At 41.5% G+C, this 26,354-nt stretch overlaps 1 protein-coding gene and 1 long non-coding RNA gene across 2 annotated transcripts in view; one reads left to right on the forward strand and one right to left on the reverse strand.

Moving 5' to 3' along the window:
• LOC140465709 (plexin domain-containing protein 1-like) overlaps positions 1 to 26,354 on the reverse strand; it is a 274,629-nt gene that overhangs the window by 94,516 nt on the left and 153,759 nt on the right. The window contains exons 8-9 of the mRNA XM_072561360.1: positions 15,982 to 16,077; positions 10,575 to 10,656 (exon numbers count right to left, since the gene is read on the reverse strand). Of these exons, the coding sequence (XP_072417461.1) occupies positions 10,575 to 10,656; positions 15,982 to 16,077 (178 nt within the window). The remainder of the gene's footprint in view (positions 1 to 10,574; positions 10,657 to 15,981; positions 16,078 to 26,354) is intronic.
• LOC140465710 (uncharacterized) overlaps positions 13,529 to 26,354 on the forward strand; it is a 74,069-nt gene continuing 61,243 nt past the window's right edge. The window contains exons 1-2 of the long non-coding RNA XR_011955151.1: positions 13,529 to 13,638; positions 14,771 to 14,918. This is a non-coding gene — a long non-coding RNA (uncharacterized lncRNA). The remainder of the gene's footprint in view (positions 13,639 to 14,770; positions 14,919 to 26,354) is intronic.

Consider the following 26,354-nt stretch of genomic DNA (forward strand, 5'->3'; position numbering starts at 1 on the left):
TCTGTTCTTCAATCCCGCTTCGCTGGATCCTTTTCACTTCTTTGCAGGAGACACAGGCGATTGGTGCAGTCACTGTAAAGTGTCTTAGATACTGGTGAAAGGTCATAGCTTACAGCAACCGGTGAAGGAAAATAAACTGACTGTCTTCAGTCTTTCGGCATTTTCCTGGAGAGGAAGGCACATCATTTCCTCTTGCAGCAGTCCAAGGCTTCTGCCAGTAATGTTCATACCCACAAGCTATTCAGTTACCCAGAAGCCAATCACAGAGTTGTTGTCATGCTGATGGTCTTTGTTTCCTGGTATTCTTTGCTAAGAGCATTAATGCCTCAGGTGAGGTTGGACAAACTGTCTCCTGATCAATACCTGGTGCTAAAACATGCACCTGAGCTCCCCAGTTTAAAGAGAAGCATCAAATGTTTTGGGATTGGAATCTGTCAAGATTCTGGTGCATTGTGTGCATATTGCTATCAATCAGGAAAATCAGCCCTCGTAACATTCAAGCAGCAGACAAATCAGGCACCTCCCTGAGCCTGTTTCCTCATTTAATAAGATCATGCTGGTGTCATGTGTTAGCGTGGATTAAAGATTGGCTGGCTAACAGAAAACAGAGGTCCCACTGCCCACCAACACATCCCCCACAAACTCTGGTTTGGTTCTCTTTCTTCCACTCTTTCACCTGAGGTTGCAAGCGTCTGCGATGTACTCCCTCAACAACTCTGCATTTCTGTCTCCTCCCCTGAGGTTTTGCCTCCCTGTGACTGTCATCTGCCTTTGTTTCTCCTTCTCTCTCCAACTCTGTGCTCTAAAGCACTTGGAGACACAACTCTGAATGTAAGGAGACTTTGGTGTGAGTTATTCTTGGAAAAGTATTGAATTCCTCTGTAAATATCAAAGCAGTGGTGGATAAGACAGTAGCAGACCTCGACTAATTCCAAGGCAGTAACCTGCATTCTTGTTCACCTGTTTCATTTCCTGGAGAGCACAAGGATAGTCATATGGATCAGGACAATAGCAACAAATGAAACAAAACATTATGGCATGATCAATAGCAGAGTGGTAGATTTCATCCGCAGTCAGTATTTTTAGACAGGCTAACATCTGCTTCTTCTTAATGACAACACATCTGGCTGTAGCCAATTAGGATTTGCTTGTATTACAGACAATGCTTCATCAATTTTTAAAATTTCAAACATCTAGCCATTTGCTTGCTGGCACACGTTCTGGCAGATTGAATGGCTGTTCAGTTGTTTGAATAATGAAGATTGAAATAGTTTGGCCCTCTACTTCTGTTCCAAATACTTTTCTGTTTCAACATGTCTTCACTTTGTTTAAACTGTCTCAATGAAATTACATGTGGTTTTGACAACTCCCTTTTCAGTTCTGCTCTGGGTGCCAGAATGTTTTGAAATGACCGGAAGTCGGCAGTTTTATTTTCTTGGATGTAATTTCAGGAAGCCTGAAATCCTGAGTGGATGACAGATCTGTCAGTCAATGGGCAGGAGGGCTGAACAGTTTCGAGAATGTGTCCACAGTGAATGCTATGGTCTGCTGATTAATGTCCAATTTCCTGGATGGTTGACCTCCAACAACAAAAATAAAAGCTCAATGCAATCCAGGACAAAGCAGCAAATGTAACTGGGATCCATCCGTCACCTCAAACATTCAGTATCCCACCCTACCCCACCTACACCCCACCCCAGCCCCCAACCTTCACTATCCCCACCCCACACCACCTACACCCCACCCCAGCCCCCAACCTTCACTATCCCCACCCCACACCACCTACACCCCACCCTACTCCCCACCCCCACCCCACCAAACCCTCAACTCCATACCCCACATCACTATGGCTGCAGGACCCACCAATGAACTCCAGAAGCAAGGGGGGTGGGGTGGGGGGCGTGGCGGGCAATGGCCTAGTGGTGATGTCACTAGACTGTTGATCCAGAGACCCAGATAATGCTTTGGGGTTCCCGGTTTGAATCCCACTACGGTAGATGGTAAATATCTGGAATTAAGAATCTAATGGTGACCATGAGTCCATTGTCAAATGTTGGGAAAACCCATCTGGTTCACGCATGTCCTTTAGGGAAGGAAACTGCCATCCTTACTTGGTCTGGCCTACATGTAACACCAGGCACACAACAATATGGTTGACTCTTAACTGCCCTCTGGACAATTAGGGATGAGCAATAAATGCTAGCCAGTGGTGCCTCCATCCTGTGAATGAATTATAAAAGAGATCCTTAGCAATCACTGGGACGGGTGAATCCTGAGGCAGGCTGGTTGGTACGTCTCCCTTAGTTCTATCGGACATTGCCCCTGTTGTTTTACAAACTGTTAGTTCTCAATATTCATACCCCCTCACACACATCCTATATCCACACATTCCCCCACCCCCCCCAATGGCCTTGCAATGTCAAATCATGCCCCACTTGCACTTCTGACTCTCCATACAACCTGCATACCCAATCACAAGTATCCAGAGGATAGAATTCAGCAGCCATGTGGAGACTAAATAAAAAATAAATTTTAAAATATCTAACATGGCTCTCACTCACAGAGGCTAGGTGGCAAAAAGGAATCCTTTCATGAAATCCATTCAATGTCTTAAATCTGAAGTGGTTAATCTTGTATTTGAAGGAAAATCTTTTCAGACTTCACGCCAAAAAAAAAGCTGATTCTTTTATAACCTCTTTAAATTGTCAGTTATATCATGGACTCAGAAATCTCTGCTCAGATATTTTGAGCTTTTGAAACTCAGCCAAGCAGTCATGATGGTGTGCAGTCATGATGTCAAACCACTAACACTTTGGAAATATCAACAAAGACCTCTAATGAAACCGCACAAAACATTTTTTATATAACCTACACCAGACAGCCACTCAATCATAGCAATCTCATTAAAGACTTTTTAAAAAACACTTGTTGACAGTTTCAGGCTATTTTTTTCCCATGTTTACATAATAGAGAACTATAAGACTTAAGATCATGACTCTAAAAGAGACCTTGTGACTCGTCCTCTCAAGATAGAGTCTCCTTGAAATTAGTACCGAATTCAAATATCTCTGCGATGCTTGTGTCATCCACTTGAGTGAATATGCCCTATTCCCTCTCTCCTACTAAAAAATAAAGTCTTATTGAAAATAGGAGTGTAATTTCTGAATCTGAGTCTCACCTCCCATTTTTATAAGACCATGATGTCTTCCTGACTCTGCAAAGATTGGTCCCTCTGTCACTGATTGTAAAACAAGGAGGAGGGAAATGCATAGAAAGCTAGAGATGGAGGAAATGAGGCCATGAGCTGGGTCCTCAGGCTGGAGAAGAATTTGAGGTGGGTTTTATAAGTAAATAACAAAATGTAAGTTAGCTCGCTGAGCTGGAAGGTTTGTTTTCAGATGTTTTGTCACCCTACTAGGTAACATCATCAGTGAGAATCTCCAGTGAAGCGCTGGTGGCATGTCCCGCCTCTCTATTAATAGGTCTTGGTTTCTTAAGGTGGGTGATATCATTTCCGGTTCTTTTTTTCAAGGGAAAGTAGATGGGAGCTAAGTCGATGTATTTATTGATGGAGTTCTGGTTAGAATGCCAAGCCTCTGAGAATTCTTGTGCGTGTCTTTGTTTCACCTGTCCTAGGATGTTTGGGTTGTCCAGTCAAAGTGGTGTCCTTCTTTGTCTGTATGTATAGAAACTAGTGGTAATGCGTCATGTCTTTTGTTGGCTAGTTGGTGTTCATGTATCTTGGTGGCAAGTTTCCTGCTTATTTGTCCAACGTTGTGTCTTTTTACAGTTCTTTCAGGGTATCTTGTAATGACATTAGTTTTGCTGGTAGTATCTAATGGATGCTTTAGATTCATTAGTCGTTGTTTAAATGTGTTGGTAGGTTTGTGGACTACCATGATGCCAAGGGGCCTGAGTAGTCTGGAAGTCATTTCTGATATGTCTTTGATGTAAGGTAATGTGGCTATAGTTTTTGATTGCACTGTGTCTGCTTGTTTGGGTTTGTTTCTGAGGAATCAGCAGATTGTGTTTATTGGGTATCCAGTTATCTTGAAAATGTCTACAGAAAAACAACAAACACAGACCAAATACTTAACTTCAGAAGCAATCATCCCAACACACACAAACGGAGCTGCATCAAGACGTTATTTCAATGAGCTACATCACACTGCAGCACCCGAGAATTACAAAAAGCAGAAGAATAATATCTACAAAATGTTTTCAAGAAAACCGGATACCCAATAAACACAATCCGCTGATTCCTCAGAAACAAACGCAAACAAGCAGACACAATGCAATCAAAAACTAGACCCACATTACCTTACATCAAAGACATATCAGAAATGACTTCCAGACTACTCAGGCCCCTTGGCATCATGGTAGCCCACAAACCTGCCAACACACTTAAACAGTGACTAATGAACCTAAAGGATCCATTACATACCACCAGCAAAACAAACATTATTACATCGGACAAACTAGCAGGAAACTTGCCACCAGGATACATGAATACCAACTAGCCACCAAAAGACACAACCCACTATCACTAGTTTACATACATATAGATAAAGAAGGACACTACTTTGACTGGGACAACACAAATGTCCTACGGCAGGCAAAATAAAGAAACGCATGAGAATTCTTAGAGGTTTGGCATTCTGACCAGAACTCCATCAATAAATACATCGATTTAGATCCTGTCTAATTTCTCTGAAAAGAAGGAACTGGAAATGACATCATGCACCTTAAGAAACCAAGACCTATTAATAGAGAGGCGGGACATACTACCAGCACTTCACCGGAGACTCTGATGATGTTACCTAGTAGGGTGACGAAACGTCTGAACACAAACTGACTTACAGACTTATCATCAACCTGAGCTACAAATTTCCTCAAAAATCGCTAATAAGTAACAGTATGTGGAATTAAAGATGATGGAGCATGTGAATCAACAAGCTGAGTGAATAACAGACCATAAGAGCGAATGAGAGTATAAAAGGGAAACGAGAAAAGCAAGGGAAACAGACAGGAGAAACCTATAATGGGATGAACAAAGAGTGAGGCTAGAGGAGATAGAATAAGAGACTACAACTAAAAACAAAAATATGGGGTAAGAAAATGACAAAGGTATGAGCAACTGAAATTTGTAAAAAGAGAGCATGAGAGAGTCACAGGTTGCAGAGAATGAAAGAATGTAAAAGTATGGACTAGAATAAGATAAAATGAATGAAATTGGAAAGAAACATAAGATTGAGGTGGACTTTTGATTGAAAATGTATTGAAAGAAATGCAGAGATAAAGAGAATAACAAATCGTGGAGACAGACAGGACACACTCTGTATGGCCACAGCTATCTCTCTAATTGAAAATTTCTTTCAACATTTAATTTTGGAGCAAAATGACAACCTGAGTAAGAAATACAATCACATGCTACAACTCAGGCAGGCAAAGTCAGTAGTAACTCATTGGTATCAAACCCTATGGACATAAATGGTATTGATTTTGGTGCCATTTAATTTGTAAGCTGCTATTTTTTTAATATCTACTGCCGTCTGTAGTGACAGCTGCACTGTCTGTTCTGTGAGAGATGAGGCTGAAACTATGGGATAGGACACAATACTGACAGAAAGCTTGGTTTGACAATGCACCATCTGTCACTCTCCCAATTATGGCAATATTATCACAATGTTCAATTTGAAAATATTTAGGATACTCGGTCTCGGGCAGATTGCTCGAGTCACCCAGCAATCAGCACATTTTCTGACTCTACATCTAACGTTGGAACTGAATGTGTGTGAACGCAGATCCTAGCCCATGATGTATTTTTATTCAAACTGCCCTGACGTACTTGGTGCTCATCGGAGAGAGTGGCCACAATTGTGTGGGAATGGGCTACATTCCATCATCTTTTTGGAGGCTGTATTACAGTAATTAATGTTCATTCCCTGCGTCCATTCTGAGCTGAATTATGGAATTTGCATTCATTCACAAATGAGAGTGTGGGAACACAATGATGCTATTGAGGGCTCAGACTGCTCTGTCATCATAGCTGACATCAGCTCAACTTTGCTGCCTTAACTCCAACCCTCTTGATAAATCTTCTTATCCCATCCATGAAAGCTCCCAGAATCCACAGTCCTTTGAGGGCAGGGGACCAAATTTTCACTTTGTGTGAAAAAGTACATCTTGGTTTCAAGTTTGAAGATTTTGTCCCTTTTTATTTGATTGCCCTACCAGAAGAAAAAGATTCTCTTTTATCTACCACCTCAAATCCTTTGAGCATTTTCAACACCCTGGTTGGATCACCCTCTCAAATTTTCCAGCATGATAAAATGCAGCCATGTTTTTTGTTCTCATAATTTAACCTTCTAATCCCTGATATTAGTTTGGTGAAACTCAAAAGTCAATCTACCTTCTTTAATGGTGTCCAGGTACAATAGTCTAGATGGGCACGGTCAAGATTGCAATTCTATGTTGTACTTAAACACTTTATAATTCTGTCTAACTGGAGACAAGACAATGTTCTTTAAAGTGTGAATGAAATGATTTAATGTGATTGATTTTGTGTTTGTTTAATTATTTTCGAATGTTCGATAAAGTAACAACATTGACTCACACTCATCGATTTTGCACTTATCCTGTTCATGGCAGGTAAATAATTGACATCTAAGGAGGAAAGGAGGATGGAGCTAGACACAGAGAACTTCTTGTGAACTGAGGATGAGCAATCTCAGCAAGAACACAGGGTAAGGAAAAAGGCAACGTAACAAAATTCGGCCAATTTCTCCTCTTCCACAGCCTCTCCTGAAAATTGACTTTTGCTGATGAATGTTTGACTGGTTTCTAGCACCCCATCCTGAATCTGCTTGCCATAGCTGTATTAACTTGGATATACATCGTGCCTTTATTGAAATGACTTAATATGCTTGACAAGAAGGTTTCTAACCAATTTTGGACATCAGGTTATGTGAGGAGTAATTAAGACAAGCTGATCAAAGAGTTAGTTTTAAGGAGTGTCTTAAAGAATGAGTAACTCTTTGGTAGTAAAATAAGGGAGAGTCTGGAAACGTAGAAACATAAAATAGGAATGGGGTAGGCCATTTGGCCCTTCAAGCCTGCTACACCATATAATATGATATTTGCTGATCATCTGAGTTCTCTGTACCTGCTTTCTTCCCAGATCCTTTGATCCCTTTAGCCCTCAGAACTACCTCTAACTTCTTCTTGAAAACATCCAATGTCTTGGCCTCAAGCGCTTTCTGTGGGATAGAATTCCAAAGGCTCATCATTCCCTGGTTGAAAACATTTCTCTTCATCTCAGAATCTGACCTGGCAGTGTTGAGTGTCGAAGCTGACAAAGCAAGTCACTGAAAAAGAGGGCACGTACACAGAGATGTACCATTTATGCATGAAGAACAAGAATAAAACTGCAGGGCAAAACAGCATCCTGGTAAGAGTCAGTTCAAGACAGGACCCTGGTCTCCCGATATAGGATGGTCCTGGATAGTCCAGGAAGTTGCACGACTCTGTAAAGGGCTGCTCCTTTGATAGCTCCTTCCAAACCCACAGCCTACAATATCTCAATGGGCAAAAGCAGCAGATACATGGGAACATTACGACCTATCAGTTCTCCTTCAAAACACTCACCATTAAACATCCCCTCATTGTAGCTGGGTCAAAGTCCTTGTACTGCCTCCTTAATAGCATCAGGATATATCTATTTCCCAAGGAACACAGTGTTTCAAGAAGGTGGCTGTGAGAAAGTTAGAAAGCCACAAAGGGACCAGTTCCATTTCTCACCTGTTTTGCATGGCATACTGGAGACTCAAGGGTTAAACATTCCACTGCTGAAAGGGCTCTCTACAGTATCAATTGCGTGCCTGTCCCGTTACAGAATGAGATAGGACATCTCAGCAAGGAGTGCTGCCTGACTCTCAGGGAACTGATTTCTCTGGAACTCTACATGTGGATTCCACTTTCAGCCTCAGACAAAGGCATTTGTTCTCCCTGGACAAGACTGATAGCCTTGGTCATAACCTTATTAACTGCCTCCTGCTCCCATTATTGTATGTTCCCTTCCTATTAACATGGGCATGTGAATCCCACATTGAAAACAAGCAAAGTCCTGTTCCCATCAATACATGATTATGAAGAATACAATAACCAGTCCCTGTAATCCATCCACTAGTTATCACAGGACATCAACAATCACCAGGGCTTGTAAAATTATAATTGCCCATCTTAAACAATATAACGACAATCATCCATGTGACTTATAGACCTTATTCCTCCAAAAAAGTACTGCCTTTGTATATAGAGCAGAGATTCCTGGAGAGGTGCCACCACAAGTAGACACACAACTATGTTTGGGGTCATTGAGAATCTCTTGCCGGCTGTCCAATAATAAAGCATCTGCTGTTGCACTGAAACTTGTGTTGTCCGGATTTGTGGAACAAAATATACATCAACCTGACTTCCAGCATTTATGGAAGGGCAATCCCAGGAATAAATATGAAACGGTGAGGTGGAGATACAGGCCTGTTTAGAAAGGGAATTTCAGGGCTTCACGTTTACATGGTTGGTAATATAGTTACCCAATTGATGATTGATGAAAACCTGAGACATTTCAGATTGGAGGACCAGACTTCTCATGGAGATTGCGGGTTAGCAGAGATTGTAGACATTGAGAGGGGCAAGGTCAAGGACGGTTTTGGAATCAAAGGTACAAATGCTAAAACCAACACCTTTCCGAGTGTTGCCAGAAAGGAAAACCCTAGGTCAGTGAGCACATTAATAACAGCACACATAGTCATAGCCAGTGGAAATGGAAACTTAAATTGATTTGGTCTCTGTTTAAATCAGGAAATGTGAGGTTGATTTTAGATAACTTACGAACTGACTGACACCAAAAAAACCCCAGATAGCAAGAACCCCTCAAATTCAAAAATGGATGGTGCTGTTAGCTATTGAGTTACTGAAGAGGTGTTGTACATACTTGCATCAGCAGGTTGGTGCTAGGTATTAATGAACACCTAAACTGAATGATATACAAATAGTATACAACATGATTAAACTCTGAAAACACCTCTCTGAGTGATAGTTTTTAAAACAGCACATCAGTATGGGTAGGTATAATGTCACACTGAGAGAATACACATGACCCCATTTCCCTCCCCCCTCCACCCCCACACACATCAATTGCCCTCTTACCCCTCCTTAATTGCTACCTCCTTATTACCTGTCCCCACTGTCTGAGTTCCAAGAAGACCATGACAGAATTAAAATATATCATCAAATTATGAGCAGGATCATGACTGAAGCAAAAAGATCACTTGGATCATTTGTTATAATGACGTTCCCCTTCTCATGGGAAGGGGGAAATGCAGAAACTTTCCCTGTCTAAAAAACATAGAGTCCTCTCATTGATCAAACTGTTAGCCAAAGCTGCTTTCTCTTGATGTAGTGACAGGGTAGCTGTAAGTGTTCCCTTTGGCTGAATGGATGGCGCTAGTGGCCCAGACAGAAGGCTCAAGTCCCCACCAAGAGATTTGAGCTTATGCTGTGGGCCAACTGTGGTACAAGGACTTCACTGTCAGAGGGGCCATCTTTCAGATGGGACACTCAAACAAATCCTCCCTAGTGGACATTAAAGGTCCCATGAAACGATTCGATGAAATGCTGGCAAGTTCCACTCATGGCCTGGCCAACTTTCCCAATAACCACTGTCCCATTGCTGCAGCTTGCTATGTGCAAGCTCGCTGCTGCAGTTCTTGTGCTACAATCGCGACTAAACTTGGAAGTACTTAATTGGCTGCAAAGCGCTTTCAGATATTATCAGACTTTTGAATGGACCTCCCAAAGGGTAATGTTGATCACTGCGGCTGTAATGGTGTATTCTGCGATGCTGATGCACTCTGTATGGTATGACCTGCCTGTGCAGCATGCAAAACAACACTTTTCACTGTACATGGGACAAAAAGAGTCCTAAAATGGTGAGAGATACCACCTAAATATGATCCTTTGTTTCTTCCTCTTTTATGCAAATCGGGGTAAAGTGTCCCCAAGAAAAGCCTTCTGGAGCTGTCCAGTCTTTTAAGACTGGTTACCAGGCCAATGATTGAAACCCATTAAATGAAGAAAATCAAAAGTATAGTGGATGCTGTAAGTCAGAAACAAAAATAGGGACTAAGCTCAGCAGGTCTAGTAGCATTTGTGCAGAAAAATCAGGGTTAACATTTTTGTTTGAATGACTCATTAACTCTGATTTCTCTCCACACACGCTGCCAGACCTGTTGAGCTTTTCCAGCAATCTCTGTTTCTGTTTTCCATTGATTGAAGGGTAGATGGTAGTGGCCAATTGTGCCCAGTGACTTCACAGATGACTCTGACTGAAAGAGGCCCAAAGTGAGTATCGTTCTTTGAGCATCAAGTGATTCAAAGATTATTTATCTTGAAAAGGGCAATACTTTTCTCATTGGAAGATGAGATGTTGGCCATGAGTCCTGTAGAGAAAGTGCTCTTCCTAAGTACTGTTTGGGTTTGAAGTGAGCTGTACGCACATCAGGTCACCTTACCTCTGAAGAACACCACACCAGCTGCAGTTAAATCGAACCTCAGCGTTGACACACGCATTACAACTCAAGTGCTGCAGACACACTGTGAGACAAAGAGAGGAAACGATGGTCTGAATTCAGTGAATTATTGGAGAAAGCAGTGAGAATGGTTACAGAATCCCTGGAATTAATTACAGCAATTTAATAATCAAAAGGAAACTGCCCAAAACCAGCCTGAAATCATTAAATGACTTGAGTTAGAGAGAGCTTCAAAAGCATCAGCTTCTTCCGCTATCGAGCTTTGATGCAAAAAGCTTTCATAAATGAGGTGAAACATTCTCCAGCTTAATGTCAGTAGAATTTAAGCTAAACACTTTGGCTGATCTCCTGAAAATTTCCATTTCTTTAGCCTTGACTTCATCAAGCTCTTGGCTGCCACCTTAAATTGAATTTCGTTCCCATTAGCAACAGCATTTCTTTCAGCCACTCAGATGTGTGCCTCCTCCATTGCAGCCAATAGGGAGTCTATGCTTTTACCATTCTGAGGACTGCCATGTCAAGCACACATGGACAAGGAACAGAAGTAGACCAATCGGCCCATCAAGCTGATCACCACCATTTAATAAAGGTAAACAAGGCGGGGGGGGTGGTGGTGGTGGGGGGATGGTGGTGATAGCCTAGCTGCCGGTAATGTTCTGGAGACCTGGGTTTGAATCCTGTCATGGCTGATGATGGAATTTGAATTCAATAAATATCTGGAATTAGTGATCTAATGATAACCCTAAAACCATTGCTGATTGTTGGAAAAAAAACCCATTGGTTTCACTAATACTCTTTAGGAGAGGAGTCTTGCTGTCCTTACCTAGTCTGGACTGCACATGGCTCCAGACCCACAACAGTATAGTTGAGACTGAACTGCTCTCTGGGCAATCAGGGCTGGGTAATAAACATTGGCCTGGCCAGTCACACCCACATCCCATGAATGACTACAAGATAGTCACCATAGTCCCAGAGGGCTGTGCTCTCATTGGTGAAAAACAAGAGACAGCTGGTGGTGAGGGTCACCATGCCTCAGGCAAGGGGAGAGAAATTGAGGAGAGTTGAACCCACAATGTTGACGACACTCTGCATCACAAACCATCCACCCAGCAAACTGAACTTGGTTGATCTGAATGTAACTTCAAATCTATATTCCCACCTACCCCTGATAACCTACCACCCCCCCTTCCCTCATTTCCAAGAATCTATCTACCTCCACCCTAAAGTGATGGAGGACTCCACGTTCATTATACTTTCAGGAATAGAGTTCTCATGACCCTCTGAGAGAGAGAGAGAGAGAGAGAGAGAGAGAGAGAGAGAAAGAGAGAGAGAGAGAGAGAGAGAGAGAGAGAGAACAGCTTTCCTTTTTGGCTTGCACCCTCCATTAACCTTTTCCCTTATACAGTTCAATTTTATGCTCCATTACATTGCCTTTGTGAATCTTTCCCTGGCGTGCAAGAATTGACACACTGTACCCCATTGATCTGAAACAGTTGTAAGCCTCTGTACACTTGCTGCGCCCACTTCACCAAATCATTTACTATTGTCACATGTACCGAGATACTGTGAAAAGTATTGTTTTGTGTGCTATACAGGCAAATCATAGCTTGGTACTTTTGTCCTTCCATTCCAACATTGGTGGCTATTCCTTACCTCATATACCCTGACCAACTGACCTCTCTATACCAAATACCCCCATCGATCCCCCATTTCCAATAGCCTCCTGGAAACCTTTCTCTTCCACTATAAAATGTGGCGCAGTTCAAAAACCCCCTTTATGCAAGGAATGTTACAGGGAAATTAAACACTTTGTCTGAATGAATCAATGGGAATACACATCAGTGGACCTCACTGGTGAACACGTATCATTGTGTGCATGTTTGATCAGGACAACAGGAGTCATAAGGACATGATGTGGGAAGCGTTAGATAATTGGAGCTAGAAAGCTCACTCTCACATTTTGTTTACTCCAAGTTCTGAAGGAATAAAGTCAAAAGGGTCTGTTGTAGATTTTTAACATGTTAGTTTTTAAGCATTTTCACTTACAGCTGCATCTAGAGGAAACACTACAATTAATAAAACAAGATTCGTCATAATGGACCGACCACAATCCCACCAGCAGTTCCATTTCAAGAGTAAAACAAGAAATGTCATATTGGTCTGGAGTGAGTCTGCTTCCCAGCACTCTCACCCAGTTACAGTCTGTACTGTTAGGAGACTAGATGAGGGGGCGGAAGAAATAGCCACTTTAAATAAACAGTTCTCTCACAGAAACAAACAGTAAGGATTAATTCTCTTTAAAATGCAAACATTTTGGATTGAGAGAAAAGTCTAGCATGTGACTCACAGGAAAACTACATTCTGTTACACATTTCTGTCACCTAATCAGTCAACAGAGCAAAGGTTTTGCAAAGTTACTCCCTGCACCTGAATGTAAGTCAAGTGCACTCATATCTTCCACACCACACCACAAATCCAACACCTATTGCTCATATGTCCCAGTCCCAGAGCCGAAGGAATCCATCATGTTGTTCATAATATTCAATTATCTCCAGCTTTGTTTAGCTTTTGGAATTCTCTGGCCTCTTGCTGTCCACACATTCACTGGCTCTAAAGGTGTCAATCAATGCTGTTCTATCTGAGAGTCTGTTCCACTGACATACAATGCCAGAAACAAATCTTTCTATTCCCAAATTGCCTTATTTAACACTGGATCATTTAATGTACAATTTCTGTGCTCACAGAATACCAATTGCAGATGCACAGTCAGCACCACTTCTGCCTCACTACACGCTATCAGTGCATCCAGCTGGTTAGCCTGTGAAGGGATCAGCACAGTGATTAACCGAGTCCAAGTCTGGTGCTGTCACAGTAAAGCTGATAGACTCCCGACACGCGCGCGCGCGCACACGCACACACCCCAACACCCACACCTCCACCCCCCAAAGTCAGGCAGACAGTTGTTGGACACACCTTGCAGACATAATGGAAATACAAAGAGCCCACGGCTGATGACAAGCAATGATGGACAAAGCTACAATGAAAGGTAGGGAAATCGTATAGAACTTTGAACACTTTAACAACAAGGCCTAAACGGCAGTTACACCAGGGTTGGAAAATAATTCTGGACACCATAAGATATAGGGGCAGAAGTAGGCCATTTGGCCCAACAAGTCTGCATCACATTTAGAGTCATAGAGTTGTACAGAATGGAAACTGACCCTTCGGTCCAACTCGTCCATGCTGATGAGATATCCTAAATTAGTCTAGTCCCATTTGCCGGCATTTGTCCCCTATCCCTTTCCATCCTTCTTACCTGTCCAGGTGCCTTTTATATGTTTCATTGTACCAGCCTCTACCATTTCCTCTGTCAGCTCATTCCACATATGCACCACCCTCTGCTTTAAAATATTATCCCACGGGTCCTTATTAAATCTTTTCCCTTTCAGCTTATACCTATGCCCACTAGTTTAGGTCTCCCCTAGCTTGGGAAAAAGACCTAGACTATTCATCCTATCCAAGCCCCTCATGACTTATTAAGCGTCTATAAGGTCACCCCTCAGCCTCCAACTCTCCAGGGAAAATAGCCCCAGCCTAATGAGATCATGACTGATCTGGTAATCCTCAGTTTTATTTTCTGCTTTGTTCTATTTTTGGTCATCTTGTTTTGGCTTTAAAAACTTTCCCAATCTGCTGTCTTACTACTAATCTGTGTCATTTGCATTTTTCTCTTTCAATTTGATACAATCCTTCAGTTCCTTTGTTAACCCTGCTCAGTTGAGACTGTTTCTGGTATTCTTCCTCACAGGGACGTGTCTTTGTTAGGAACTCTGAGTTATTTTCTGATACTGGCCTTTTCTGCTGAACTCTTTTCCCACATAACAGGAATAAACCACAATTTGACAAGTCATCGAACTTCCTATCTGGAAATTCCAAATGATTCCTCTGCCTGAACTGGCCTGCATCAAGGGGCTTGTGGGGAATGATTTCAGGCTACTTCAGAAATTCCCATCTTCTGTTATTTTGCTATATCCAATCCCACTCTCTTTTGTACCAGGAAACTTTTCACCATTTAATCTCTCCTGTCCTCTACATTAATGCTGACTTTCCCTTATGTTCTTCCTTCTCTTCCACCCCCCCCCCACCCCGCCCCCGCTTTTTTTTTCTTTTCATTACAGATTTCCAACATCTGCATGATTTTTCATTGTCCAAAGCACCGGCAAATTTTCCACCATACATTTGGCTGGATTTAAGGTGGGAGGACAATGAACTTCCTGAAGAAGTGGCAAATTGGGGATACAATTACGACGTTTAAAAGACATTCAGGTAAGTACATGAATAAAAAATGTTTGGAGGGATATGGGCCAGGAGCAGGCAGGTAGGACTAGTCTAGCTTGGGATTATGTTTGGTATGGACTGTCTCCATGCTGTACGACTCTATGACAATGTGCTAAATAGGTATGCTATAAGAATGATGTTCTTCAACTTGAAAGGGTTCAGAAAAGATTTACAAGGGTGCTGCTGGGCTTGGACGGTTTGAGTATAGGGAGAGGCTAAATAAGGCGGGTTATTTTTCCTGGAGCATCGGAAGCTGAAGGGTGACTTTATAGAGGTTTATAAAATCATGAGGGGCATGGATAATGTGAGTAGCCAAGCACTCTTTCCCAGGGTGGGGAAGTCCAAAACTAGAGGGCAGAGGTTTAAGGTGAGAGTGGAAAGATTTAGATTACAATAGATTAGATTCCCTACAGCATGGAAACAGGCCATTTGGCCCAACATGTCCACGCTGACCCTCCAAAGAGTAACCCACCCAGACCCATTCCCTACCTTACATTTACCCCTAACACTATGAGCAATTTAGCAATTCGCCTGGCCTGCACATCTTTGGATTTAAAAGGGACTTTTTCACAGAAGGTGGTGGGTGCCTGGAATGAGCTGCCAGATGAAGTGGTGGAGTCTGGTATAATTACAATATTTAGAAGGTATCTGGATGGGTATATGAATAGGAAGGGTTAAGAGGGATATGGGCCAAATGCTGGCAAACAGAACTCGATTGATTTAGGATTTCTGATTTGCATGGATGAGTTGGACCGAAGGGTCTGATTCTGTTCTTTACAACTCTATGACTCTGACAGTACCTAGTCCCCACTTCCTCTTCACTTCTGTGACCTTGTTCTAACCTAAATATTTGTTTAATTGTGACCGTGTCAGCTATTGTAGATGATAAGAATACAATATTATGTCAGGGACTAGTCAGAGCAACAAGGATCGCTCCCAACAAATAGCAGAGGGAGGTCAGTCATGGGAGCAGAGTGAATACCAAATGTGCCCTCCCTGACCCCTAAAGCAAATGCACAAAAGCTCAAACTCTGTAAAAGTTACATCTTACTGGAAACAGGAGTGAACTCCAAAGCTGTGCTGTTGCTGATCTTCGTCATGTCTATTTCCACCCTGTGATATTCATAAATCATTCTTCTCTGACCATCTGAAAATTAAAAAAAACAATGCAACATTATGCAAGCATTGGCCAGCGGACTGCAAGAGATTTAATCGTAAACTCACATCCCAGTACCCACTATAGGGCTTCACAGTACTCATACTGGGAATCAGTTAGCTCAGCTGGCTGGATGACTGGTTCAAAGGTGACACTAACAGTGTGGGTTCAATTCATGTGAGCTGGGGTTACCATGACAGGCTCACCTTCTCCCCCCTCCCCCTGAAGTGAGCCTCCAGGTAAATTACCATCATTTCTCACTTTTTCTCTCTGTCTCTGATAACTTTACCTTTATTTTGCATTTACCCTTTTTGAGCCCAAAAGATTTGAGTCGATAACTTAAATCCATTCACCTTTTATTCCATTTCTAAAATAAATTTAAATAAATCAGATTCTATCAATCTGTTTTAGGCATTTGTTTTTTTACATATAAACAATTTAAACCCTTCAATTAGATTTCAGCTTAAAGCTGACTCTCAAATATCTGATTTCAATTTGCAAATTCAACTATTCTCCAATAGTTCACTAAGTACTCGAGTAATGTTCATTGTCCATTTTACTCCATTATGTATAGCTTCAATGAGCAGTGTTCTCTTTGAAATCCTTGTCCTTCTGTTTAGTTCCTGATTTTGTTGTACGAACAGTTAACAAAATATGTTTCTTATTGTTGACTGCCCTCATTGTAAAATAATTTTTTTAAATATTCATTGCTCAAAGGTCTCCATCTAGCTTCCTAAAGCAATTTCAAAACTGTGGTTTTCTGTACTTTAAAAATAGCATGATCTTGGACGTTAAAGTATAAGTACCACAGAACTGTTTTGAAGGAGAGCAGGGAGTACTTTCTGGTATCTGGTCAATGTTTATTGTTGAACCAGCTTGAATACATCACTCTGGTTATTATCACATTTTTTATGAAGTTTGTGTCACACAAATTGGCCGTCATGCTTCCCACATTACAACAATGGCATCACATCCACAAATATTGACACCTTCCACCACCAACACACAACAGCAAGCTCATCGTTGTGTATCACCTCCAAGATGCACTGTACAAATTAACAAAAGATCTTCAGACACCACTTTCAAACACACCATCACTTCAGTACAGAAGGGTAAAGACAGCAGATGTGTAGGAATACCACCCCCTTCAAGTTCCCCTCCAAGCCACTAACCATCCTGACTTGGAAGTATATTATTGTACCTTCACCATTGCTGGGTCAAAATCCTGGAACTTCCTCACTAACTGCATTGCGGATCGACACATGGGTGGCATGATGGCCTAGTGGTTAGCACTACTGCCTCATGGTGTCCAGGGAGGTAAGTTCAGTTCCAGCCTTGGCTTACTGTCTGTGTGGAGTTTGCAAATTCTCCCTGCACCCAAGTGGGTTCCCTCTGGGCGCTCCAGTTTCCTCCCACAATCCAAAGATGTGCAGATCAGGTGGATTGGCCATGGGCAATGCAGGGTTACAGAGATTAGATAGGGCGTTTGGTCAGGGTGGGATGATCTTAGGAGGGGTGGTATGTGGACTTGATGGGCCAAATGGCCTGCTTCTTCACTGTAGAGATTCCATACTCATGGACAGCAGTGGTTGAAGAAGGCAGCTCACCACCACCATGGACAGCAAATAAATGTTGGCCTAGCCAAACCCTCAAAAGCATTTACTTGAACATAAAGTGTGTTGGAACCACATTATGTTGTGAAAGAAGTCATATAATCACCACTTCTTCCTTTTATGCTGATGGTGAGTGATCATTTATAGAGTCTATTTTCATCTAAAATTATCCTCAAATCTCCTGATCTCTCCAGTGAATACTTTACTCAAAGGTCTAACTTGCATTTATCCTGAGTAATAAGTACTGTGAAGTTTTGCTGTGACAGAGAGAACTTGGCAATAGAAATGTGTAAAGGGTTAACACTTAATCGTATAGATTGGAAAGCTATGTCAGTGACAGAATGTATGATCACATGATAATAGAGATGCTGAAGAGAAAAACAACAATCTGGTGCTAAGTCTGAAGTGTATACAGTGTAACATAGTCAAGTGTAGTTTAATGTGAATAAACAATTATGTTGAAAAGACCTTTGTCTTCAGCAACCTCTCTACAGTAATATAATGCACCCAAGCTCCTTCAGGGTCACCCGCACAACAACAGGGAATGCATTATTTAAGCATTTAGTGAGGAACTAGACAGATGGAGAAGGATCTGGAGGAGAATTGAGGCTCATCAAGATAGCTGGAGATTTGTAAAGTATACGAATGAAGCATTTCAGTTCAACTTGTGCCATAAATATTCACTGGCAAAGGATAAAATAATGATGAAAATGATTGTTATACCCTGTCTCAATTAATACTCCATAATCGCACCATAACAAACATAATTTACTTGCTATGTTTCAAGTCCCTACTGTGGAAATTAAAGCAGGAATTGCTGCTGGTGCATTGACTGCTTGATACTTCAGCTGGATTGCTGCGAGTAGAAAGGCAGAAATACAAAGTTTTTTTAAACTAACAATTCACTACCAGCTTGTAAGAAGGGAGTACATGCTGCCTGCCTTATTTTAGGCTTTGACGTGCATTTCGGAGGATAGGTACAGGAGTAGGCCATTCAGCATACTAAGTTAGATCCACCATTCAGCATGACCTTCCAGCTGATTACCCACTTCCATGACTTTCTCCCCATGCTAACCCCAGATTTTCCCTCCGCTTCTTTCTATTGTTGACACATTTATAAATAGCAATCTCTACTTTCAACATTCTCAGTCCTTGAGGTTCCACAAATCTCTAGGTTAAAGAATTCCAAAGATTCACAACCCTCTGAGTCAAAATATTTCTCCTGATCTTGGTCATATGTGTCATCCTCCTTATTTTTAAATTCTAGACTCCCCAGCCAAGGGAAACATCTGACCTGCGTCTACCCTGTCTATCCCATTTTGTACGTTTGTATGAGGTCACCTCTCATTCTTTGAAACTTGAGAGAATGCTGACTCAATTTCTCTAATCCCTTCAGCAGTCTCTCCAACCTGGGGACAAGTCTGGTGAAATTCTGTTGCACTCCCTCTATGTGAGTTTTGAGAAGGTTTGTAGCTCAGGTTGAGGTTCTGGATGTAGGTTTGCTTGCTGAGCTGGAAGAAACCCAAACATATAAATAGAAAGAGGTATCATCAGCAGTGTTTCATTCGGAGGCTCACTGAAGATGTTACCTAGTATGGTGACGAAACGTCTGAAAATGAACCTTCTAGTTCAGCGAGCAAACCTACATCCACTCCCTCTATGGTAATGCTATCCTTCATAAGGTAAGGGACAAAACTGCACACATTATTCCAGGTGTGGTCTAACCAAAGTTCTACACAATTGAAGGAAGATTTTGCTATTCCAGCACTCCTATCATCTTGAAATAAAGCTAATTAGCCTTCTGAATTGCCTGCTGCATTAACACATTAGCCTTCAGTTACTTGTTGATGAGGATACCTTGGTCCCTTTGTACATCTACATTTGCTAAACACTTTTCAAATACTGGGCACGTCTGTTCCTCATTCGAACGTGGATAACCTTTAATCCTTCTACATTATGTTCTATCTTCTTTCCACTGTTTAATTCTGCCCAAATACCCATAAAGATGCTGCAAAACAGATTTCTAACTTGGCCAAACAGTAAGGCATGCTGGGCACATTGGCCAAGTAAAATCCTGAAGCCACAAATCCTAGACACCAGGCACAGTGCCATCACAGCAGCCAGGTACTAATTAGATTAGATTGCCTACAGTATGGAAACAGGCCATTTGGCCTAACAAGTCCACACCAACCCTCCGAAGAGTAACCAACTCAATTTCCCTACCCTATATTTACCCCTAACTAATGCACCTAATACTATGGGCAATTTAGCACGGCCAATTCACCTAACCTACACATCTTTGGATTGTGGGAGGAAATTGGAGCACCCGGAGGAAACCCATGCAGACACGGGGAGAATGTGCAAACTCCACACAGACAGTCGCCCAAGGCAGGAATTGAATCCGAGTCCTTAGTACTGTGATGCATCGGTGCTAACCACTGAGCCACCATGCCACCCTAGGCATGCTGCCTAATGGCATTAGCATAACATAAAAGGCAACAGTTACCACGGACAGACATATCCCAACAACGTATCCACCAAACAAAGGAGGACACAGACAGAAAGCCACCAGATCCTGCTACACAAAGAAACAAACAGTAGCATCCAAATGATTGACAGTGCTTCAAAGTGAGACTCCCTGACTGGCCAGAACTATAGAAAGTTCCAGAAAACCATCCAAAAAATATAAAAACAGAGAGAGAGAGAAAGCAGCTTCGCAGACCTAGCGACAGAGAGAGAGAGAGAGAGAGAAACAGCTTAAATCTACAAGAGACTCCGTAAATATTATAAGCATATGGGGCCATAGAAAATCAGAGATAGTATGTTTAGTATTAAAAGTTAATGTAACTTTTTTCCTAATAAAATTGGGAGTGTTTTACATCTGTACTGGCTTATGTTCGTCATGGTTGGACCACTTTGGTATTGTAGGACACCTGAGCAAATTCATTCATAACATTCTGGTCAGAGTTGTCTAACCTTTTTAAGAAGGAAATAGATAACAACGCTATATATTTGCCTCTCAGCACACATTCCCACCTAGCTTGGTGTCATCTCTGGACTTGGAAACAGTACATTTGATTGCCACATCTAATTAAAAAAGAAAGTTTAGGCTATTTTTCTAATCAACCAGTCCATGGGTAGATACTTTACCACTGTACCCAACAGGGCTTGCTGAGTTACAACATTGATTTTTTTTCTAATCACCCTATTCAGAGATGTTACTGTGCTTCTCTGGAGCAGGTAACCTCCTGGTCCAGGAAAAGGGACACTACCTCTGCACCATAACAGGGTCCCTATGGCGGCCATATCTACATTATCTCCTGTCCCACAAGCTTAAAGTTTGCTGACCGCGCTGTGTTAGAAAATTGGGTGTTGTGCCTGAATTGCCAGCCTATTGTTCTAAGAAATTATAACAGATGCATTCTCCAAGTCAACTCCGTTACCAGAGTGCATTTGCCAACCAATCAGCACTCTCCTCTCCTGTAGTAGAAATGTTGGTTTTCTCCTTGAACTGGTATTTTTTGCGAATCACCCTGATGAGTACAAGATGAAAAGCTTTTGAAGAAATTGTTCCAATCTCATTCTAGAAATACACTGCTTTCACTACTTTAGGTGGTTGGTTTCTCCCAGTCAAGGTGATCATTCGAATCTATCATTATAATCACTTTGCTTTGCTGCACTATCTTTAATCTCTACATTCTTCCAGCTGCACACTCCAAGAACTGCTACTATCAGGAACTCTGATGGTAACCCCTTAAGGCTTGCATTCTTTGTTATTCTTTAACTCTATCATGATTCCAGTGCTTGCCTGATGACCCTTGCTGAAGCTTTTTTAATCTACTGTTATAATCCTGTCATTTATCAATTACTTTATTCAATGAAGATTTATGGACATAGAGAGTCAGAAAGATGTGCAGCATGGAAACAGACCCTTGGGTCCCTACCTGTCCATGTTGACCAGGAATCTGACATTAATCTAGTCCCATTTGACCTATATCCTTCTAAACCCTTTCTATTCACATACCTACCCAAATGCCTTTTAAGGATTGTAATTGTACTAGCCCCCACCACCTCCTCTAGCAGCTCATTTCATACATGCACCACCCTGTGCATGAAAAGGTTGCCCCTTAGGTCCTTTTTAAATCTTTCCTCTTTCATCTTAAATGTTTGACAAGGCCAACATTTGTTACTCATCCCTAACTTCCATCCTTTCTCAATTTCACTGTTTGTAAGGACCCTATATCCCGGAATATCTCTTCCCCCCATTTAGGTTTCTATGCTCGGCGGGTTTCAATGGTGGCTAACATGTGAAATTGCACAACTGTCAGGTAGTCATTAAAATAAGAAAAAGTATTAGCTCATAGTCATTTGTGTTTTTACATTTTCCCTTTTAATGTAATTGAAGAATTAAGCATTCATCACAAACCATCAATAGAAACTGACCTGACCTTGCACTTCGTAAATATGTTTAACAGCTGAGAAATAAAGGTTTGCTCTCCAAATTAGTTTTTCCTTCAGACAGTCAGGAACAGATGTATCCTGCTAATCTTTTTACATTAGCTGACCTGTTGTCGCTAATTTTCTCACCTTTAAACATGCACAGTGTCAGGCTTGGCACAGCAGGTAGCTCTCTTGCCTGGTCAGAATGTTGTGAGTTCAAGTCCTACTCTAAGGAGATGAAGAAATCATCTACCCTGACACTTCAACAAGTGAGGAAATGTTGGAGAGCTGTAGCTCAGATGGGATGTATAATCAAGGCACTGTCTGTGGGCTTAAGTAATATAAAATATTTCATCATTTGAACAAAAGTAGGAATCCTTCCATAGAGTCTTGGCAAATATTTATTCCTTAATTAACAACTCTAAACAGATTATCTGCTTATAATCACATTTTAGGGAGCTAGTAATATGCAAAGCAGTTGCTAAATTTCTGACATTGCATGACAGACTAAATTCAAAAGTAAGTTATTGTAAAATACTTTGAGGTAGAGTCATAGACTCCTACAGTATAGAGATAAGCCCTTTGGCCCAAACTGTCTGTCCACGCTAACTCCATTTCCTTGCATTTGGCCCATATCCTTCTAATCCTTTCCTAACCATGTATTTGTCCAAATGCCTGTTCAATGTTGTTAATATACCTGCCTGTGGTCTGAAAAGATGATATGTAAATGAAGATCCATGAATATGAGAGCTTGTCGTGTAAGAACTGTGTCTTTTTACGTTTTGCATTCTTTAAAAACTGTGGACTATAATGAGAGAGTACGGTGTTTAAAATAGAGATTGACCAGCAGGACTGTATAATTTCACAGCAAGGAATTCTATACCTATTATGAATTCCTGCATATACAGACAATTAGGAGCCAAGGAGTTGTTCACAAATGATATTGATGGTTGGTCAGCTAACTGAGCAGGTTGGTACTAGTAACAAGTTACAGAGACAGAAAGAGAGAGACAGAGAGAGAGAGAGAGAGAGAGAGGGGGGGGGGAGGAGAGAGAGAGAGAGAGAGAGAGAGCCAGAGAGAGAGAGAGAGAGAGAGAGAGAGAGAGGTGGTGGGTGGGGGGGGGGGGGGGGGGTGGGTGGGTGGGGAGAGAGAGCCACAGAGAGAGAGAGAGAGAGAGAGAGGGAGAGCCAGAGAGAGGGTGAGAGAAAGACTCAAAAGGGTGTGCAGTTGTTCTCCCCAGCAAAAGCTGCCTGCTCTCTGCAGTAAAAAAAACAGTTTGAACTTGAAGAAAACTTTTCCTCATGCAGTTGCTGGGAGCTGTGACTTTTGAATAGACACATCAGAGATAGAGTCATAGAGATGTACAGCACCGAAACAGACCCTTTAATCCAACTTGTCCATGCCAACCAGATATCCCAACCTAATCTAGTCCCACCTGCCAGCACTTGGCCCATATCCCCTAAACCCTTCCTATTCATACATCCATCCAGATGCCTTTTAAATGTTGCAATTGTACTAGCTTCCACTGCTTCCTTTGGCAGCACATTCTATACACAGACCATGCTCTGTGTGAAAACATTGCCCGTTAGGTCTCTTCAATACGTTTACCCTCTCACCCTAAACCTATGCCTTCCAGTTATGGACTCCCTCACCCCAGGGAAAAGACTTTGTCTATTTATCCTATCCATGCCCCTCATGATTTTATAAACCTCTATTTGGTCACCCCTTGCCCTCCGACACTCCAGGGAAAACAGTCCCCAGCCTGTTCAGTCTCTCCCTATAGCTCAGATCCTCCAACCCTGGCAACATCCTTGTAAATCTTTTCAAGTTTCATAACCTCCTGCCAATAGGAAGGAGACCAGACTTGCACACAATATTCCAAAAGTGGCCGAACCAATGTCTTGTACAGCCTTTCCAAATGAATCAGTTGATCTGTACTTGTTAGAAATCAGAGGAAGTTTCCATATATAAATATATAAAAATTGAATGTCAAGGGCCTGGCTAGAAGAATGATCATCTCAAGAACAGAATTGGAAAGCAAAGTTCATTGAACTAATCTTCCAGTGTTTCCACCTTCTCCAGCAATCTAGTTTCCATGTGTGCAGTTCTGGTTAGCAGCCTTATTTACTAATAATTTCTATCTTCCGGAATAGAGTGGTGCTGGAAAAGCACAGCAGTTCAGGCAGCATCCGAGGAACAGGAAAATCGATATTTTGGGCAAAAGCCCTTCATCAGGAATACAGGCTGTATTCCGGAATCTGGTTTCCAGCATCTGCAGTCATTGTTTTTACCTAATAGATCCTCTCAGTTTACTTGTAGCTGTAGTCTAATTGCTTCTAATAAGTAACTAAATTTTATTAAGTATAGAAACACAGTCCATGTTTCCTCTCAATCTTAGTCTGAAAGTTGGGTAAATTGGTGCATTCTGGTTACCTTAGGAAAAAACATTAACATTTGGCACAATTCTGGGAATAGTGGAGATCGATCTACAGCACGCTACCCCAGTTCGTCTTAATAGTTGATATATGAGCAAAGAGACTATTACACATTATGTATTAATTAAATCAAATTTTATTGATAACCTTTTACTGTAAGCATCATATATCTGAGATGAGTAGTCTCAGCTTGACAAGAATGGATGCACAAAACAAAGTTCTGGCCAAAAGTAGTAATAATTAGCCACCTCAACTCAACAGAATGGGAAATGAGACAGTTATATACCAATGTATTAAAGTTCGTTCCTTTGAGACTGCCGTTTGGACAGACCAGAAAGAACACTACTCTGTGCTTATTCCTGAGTTAGGTTAGCCTGACATGGGACCTGAAGGAAAAGGTTTCTCACAGCACAACACTGATATCACAACATTTTTGACAGGCACCAGAATTATTACATGATGGTAAAAATGCAGGGAAACTGAACTGACAAAATGCAATCTCAGGGACATTTCCTCATTTTAAACTGACTAATTAAATAGTCAAACCTGCAACTACACACATTTCCCACTAGCCAGAACTTTACCAGTTGCCAATCTGCATGTGTATTAATTAAATATTAATGGTTAATTTTCTAAAGGAAGAGAGTTGTTTATAGGAATATCTAAGTATTCAACTGGTAAAATGCATCCACTGATGAATACCTACACACACCCACACAAACTGCAAATAGCAAAATATGTGTGTGGAAAATGCAGGCAACTTAGTAAAAAATGCAAGCAATGCCTGTTCCCTGGATGTCTATAGTTCACAGGTTTCACTGTATCTTCACTGTTGGCACAGGAGATCCATTAACTTTCCAGTTCAAATGTCACACACCTTTTACCTTATAAGTTAGTCTTAATCATCCCTTAGCTGCCTTGAGCAGCTTTAGTTGAAATTACAGAACAACCTCAATTATCCCAACAACATGGGCGGTGAGTATTTTGTTCGGATAACTGATTGTTGGATAACTGATGAAGGTTCTCATGGCAGAGGCAATAGCAGGAACAGGGTTCCCATGGTGACAGCAATAGCAGGACCAGGGTTCCTATGGTGACTCGGTTCCTGCTCTCACCGCCTGCTCTCGCTGTGCTTTTATTTAAATTTAATAAAACTTTTACGGGTCCTTGAGATCTTGTTCGGATAATCCTAAACTCAAATAATCGATGTTCGGATTACCGAGGTTGTTTGTATATCTGTTCTGAACTCATGCTTTCTATTTTATTCGAAACTACACCGTGACCCTAGAACTCAATTCTCCTTGTCTTCATCTTCAAATCCATTAATTTTCACATCTTAATAATTAAACTGTAGCGTTTTTTTCATTGGTTTGGCAATCCAAGATATATTCACTAGCAATCCTTCCAATCCAACGCTGCTTAATTGAATAGATTTTGATATTATTTTACTTAACTGTCCAAAGCATAGAATACAAGCACTCAAAGAATTGTAAGCTCTTATTTCTCAAAAATAGAAGAAACTTTGACCTATCAGTTTCTAGTTTTCGTGCAGGGGGATGTCTGTCCAAGTAAGAAGGATACATTCTCTTATTTTTCTTTAAGAACTCAGCTTTACTGTGTATCAGAAAGTGCAAGCTTTATCCACAATGTTCAAGGCTAACGCATACTAAATAATCAATACGCTGGGCAAGGTTCACTTGACACACCATCAGATCAGAGAAGAACACAGGAAGACCAGAAATTGGAGTTGGAGTAGACCACTTGCCCTGTCAAGCCTGC

This window comes from Chiloscyllium punctatum, chromosome 42, assembly GCF_047496795.1.
Source record: "Chiloscyllium punctatum isolate Juve2018m chromosome 42, sChiPun1.3, whole genome shotgun sequence".
Lineage (NCBI taxonomy): Eukaryota > Metazoa > Chordata > Chondrichthyes > Orectolobiformes > Hemiscylliidae > Chiloscyllium > Chiloscyllium punctatum.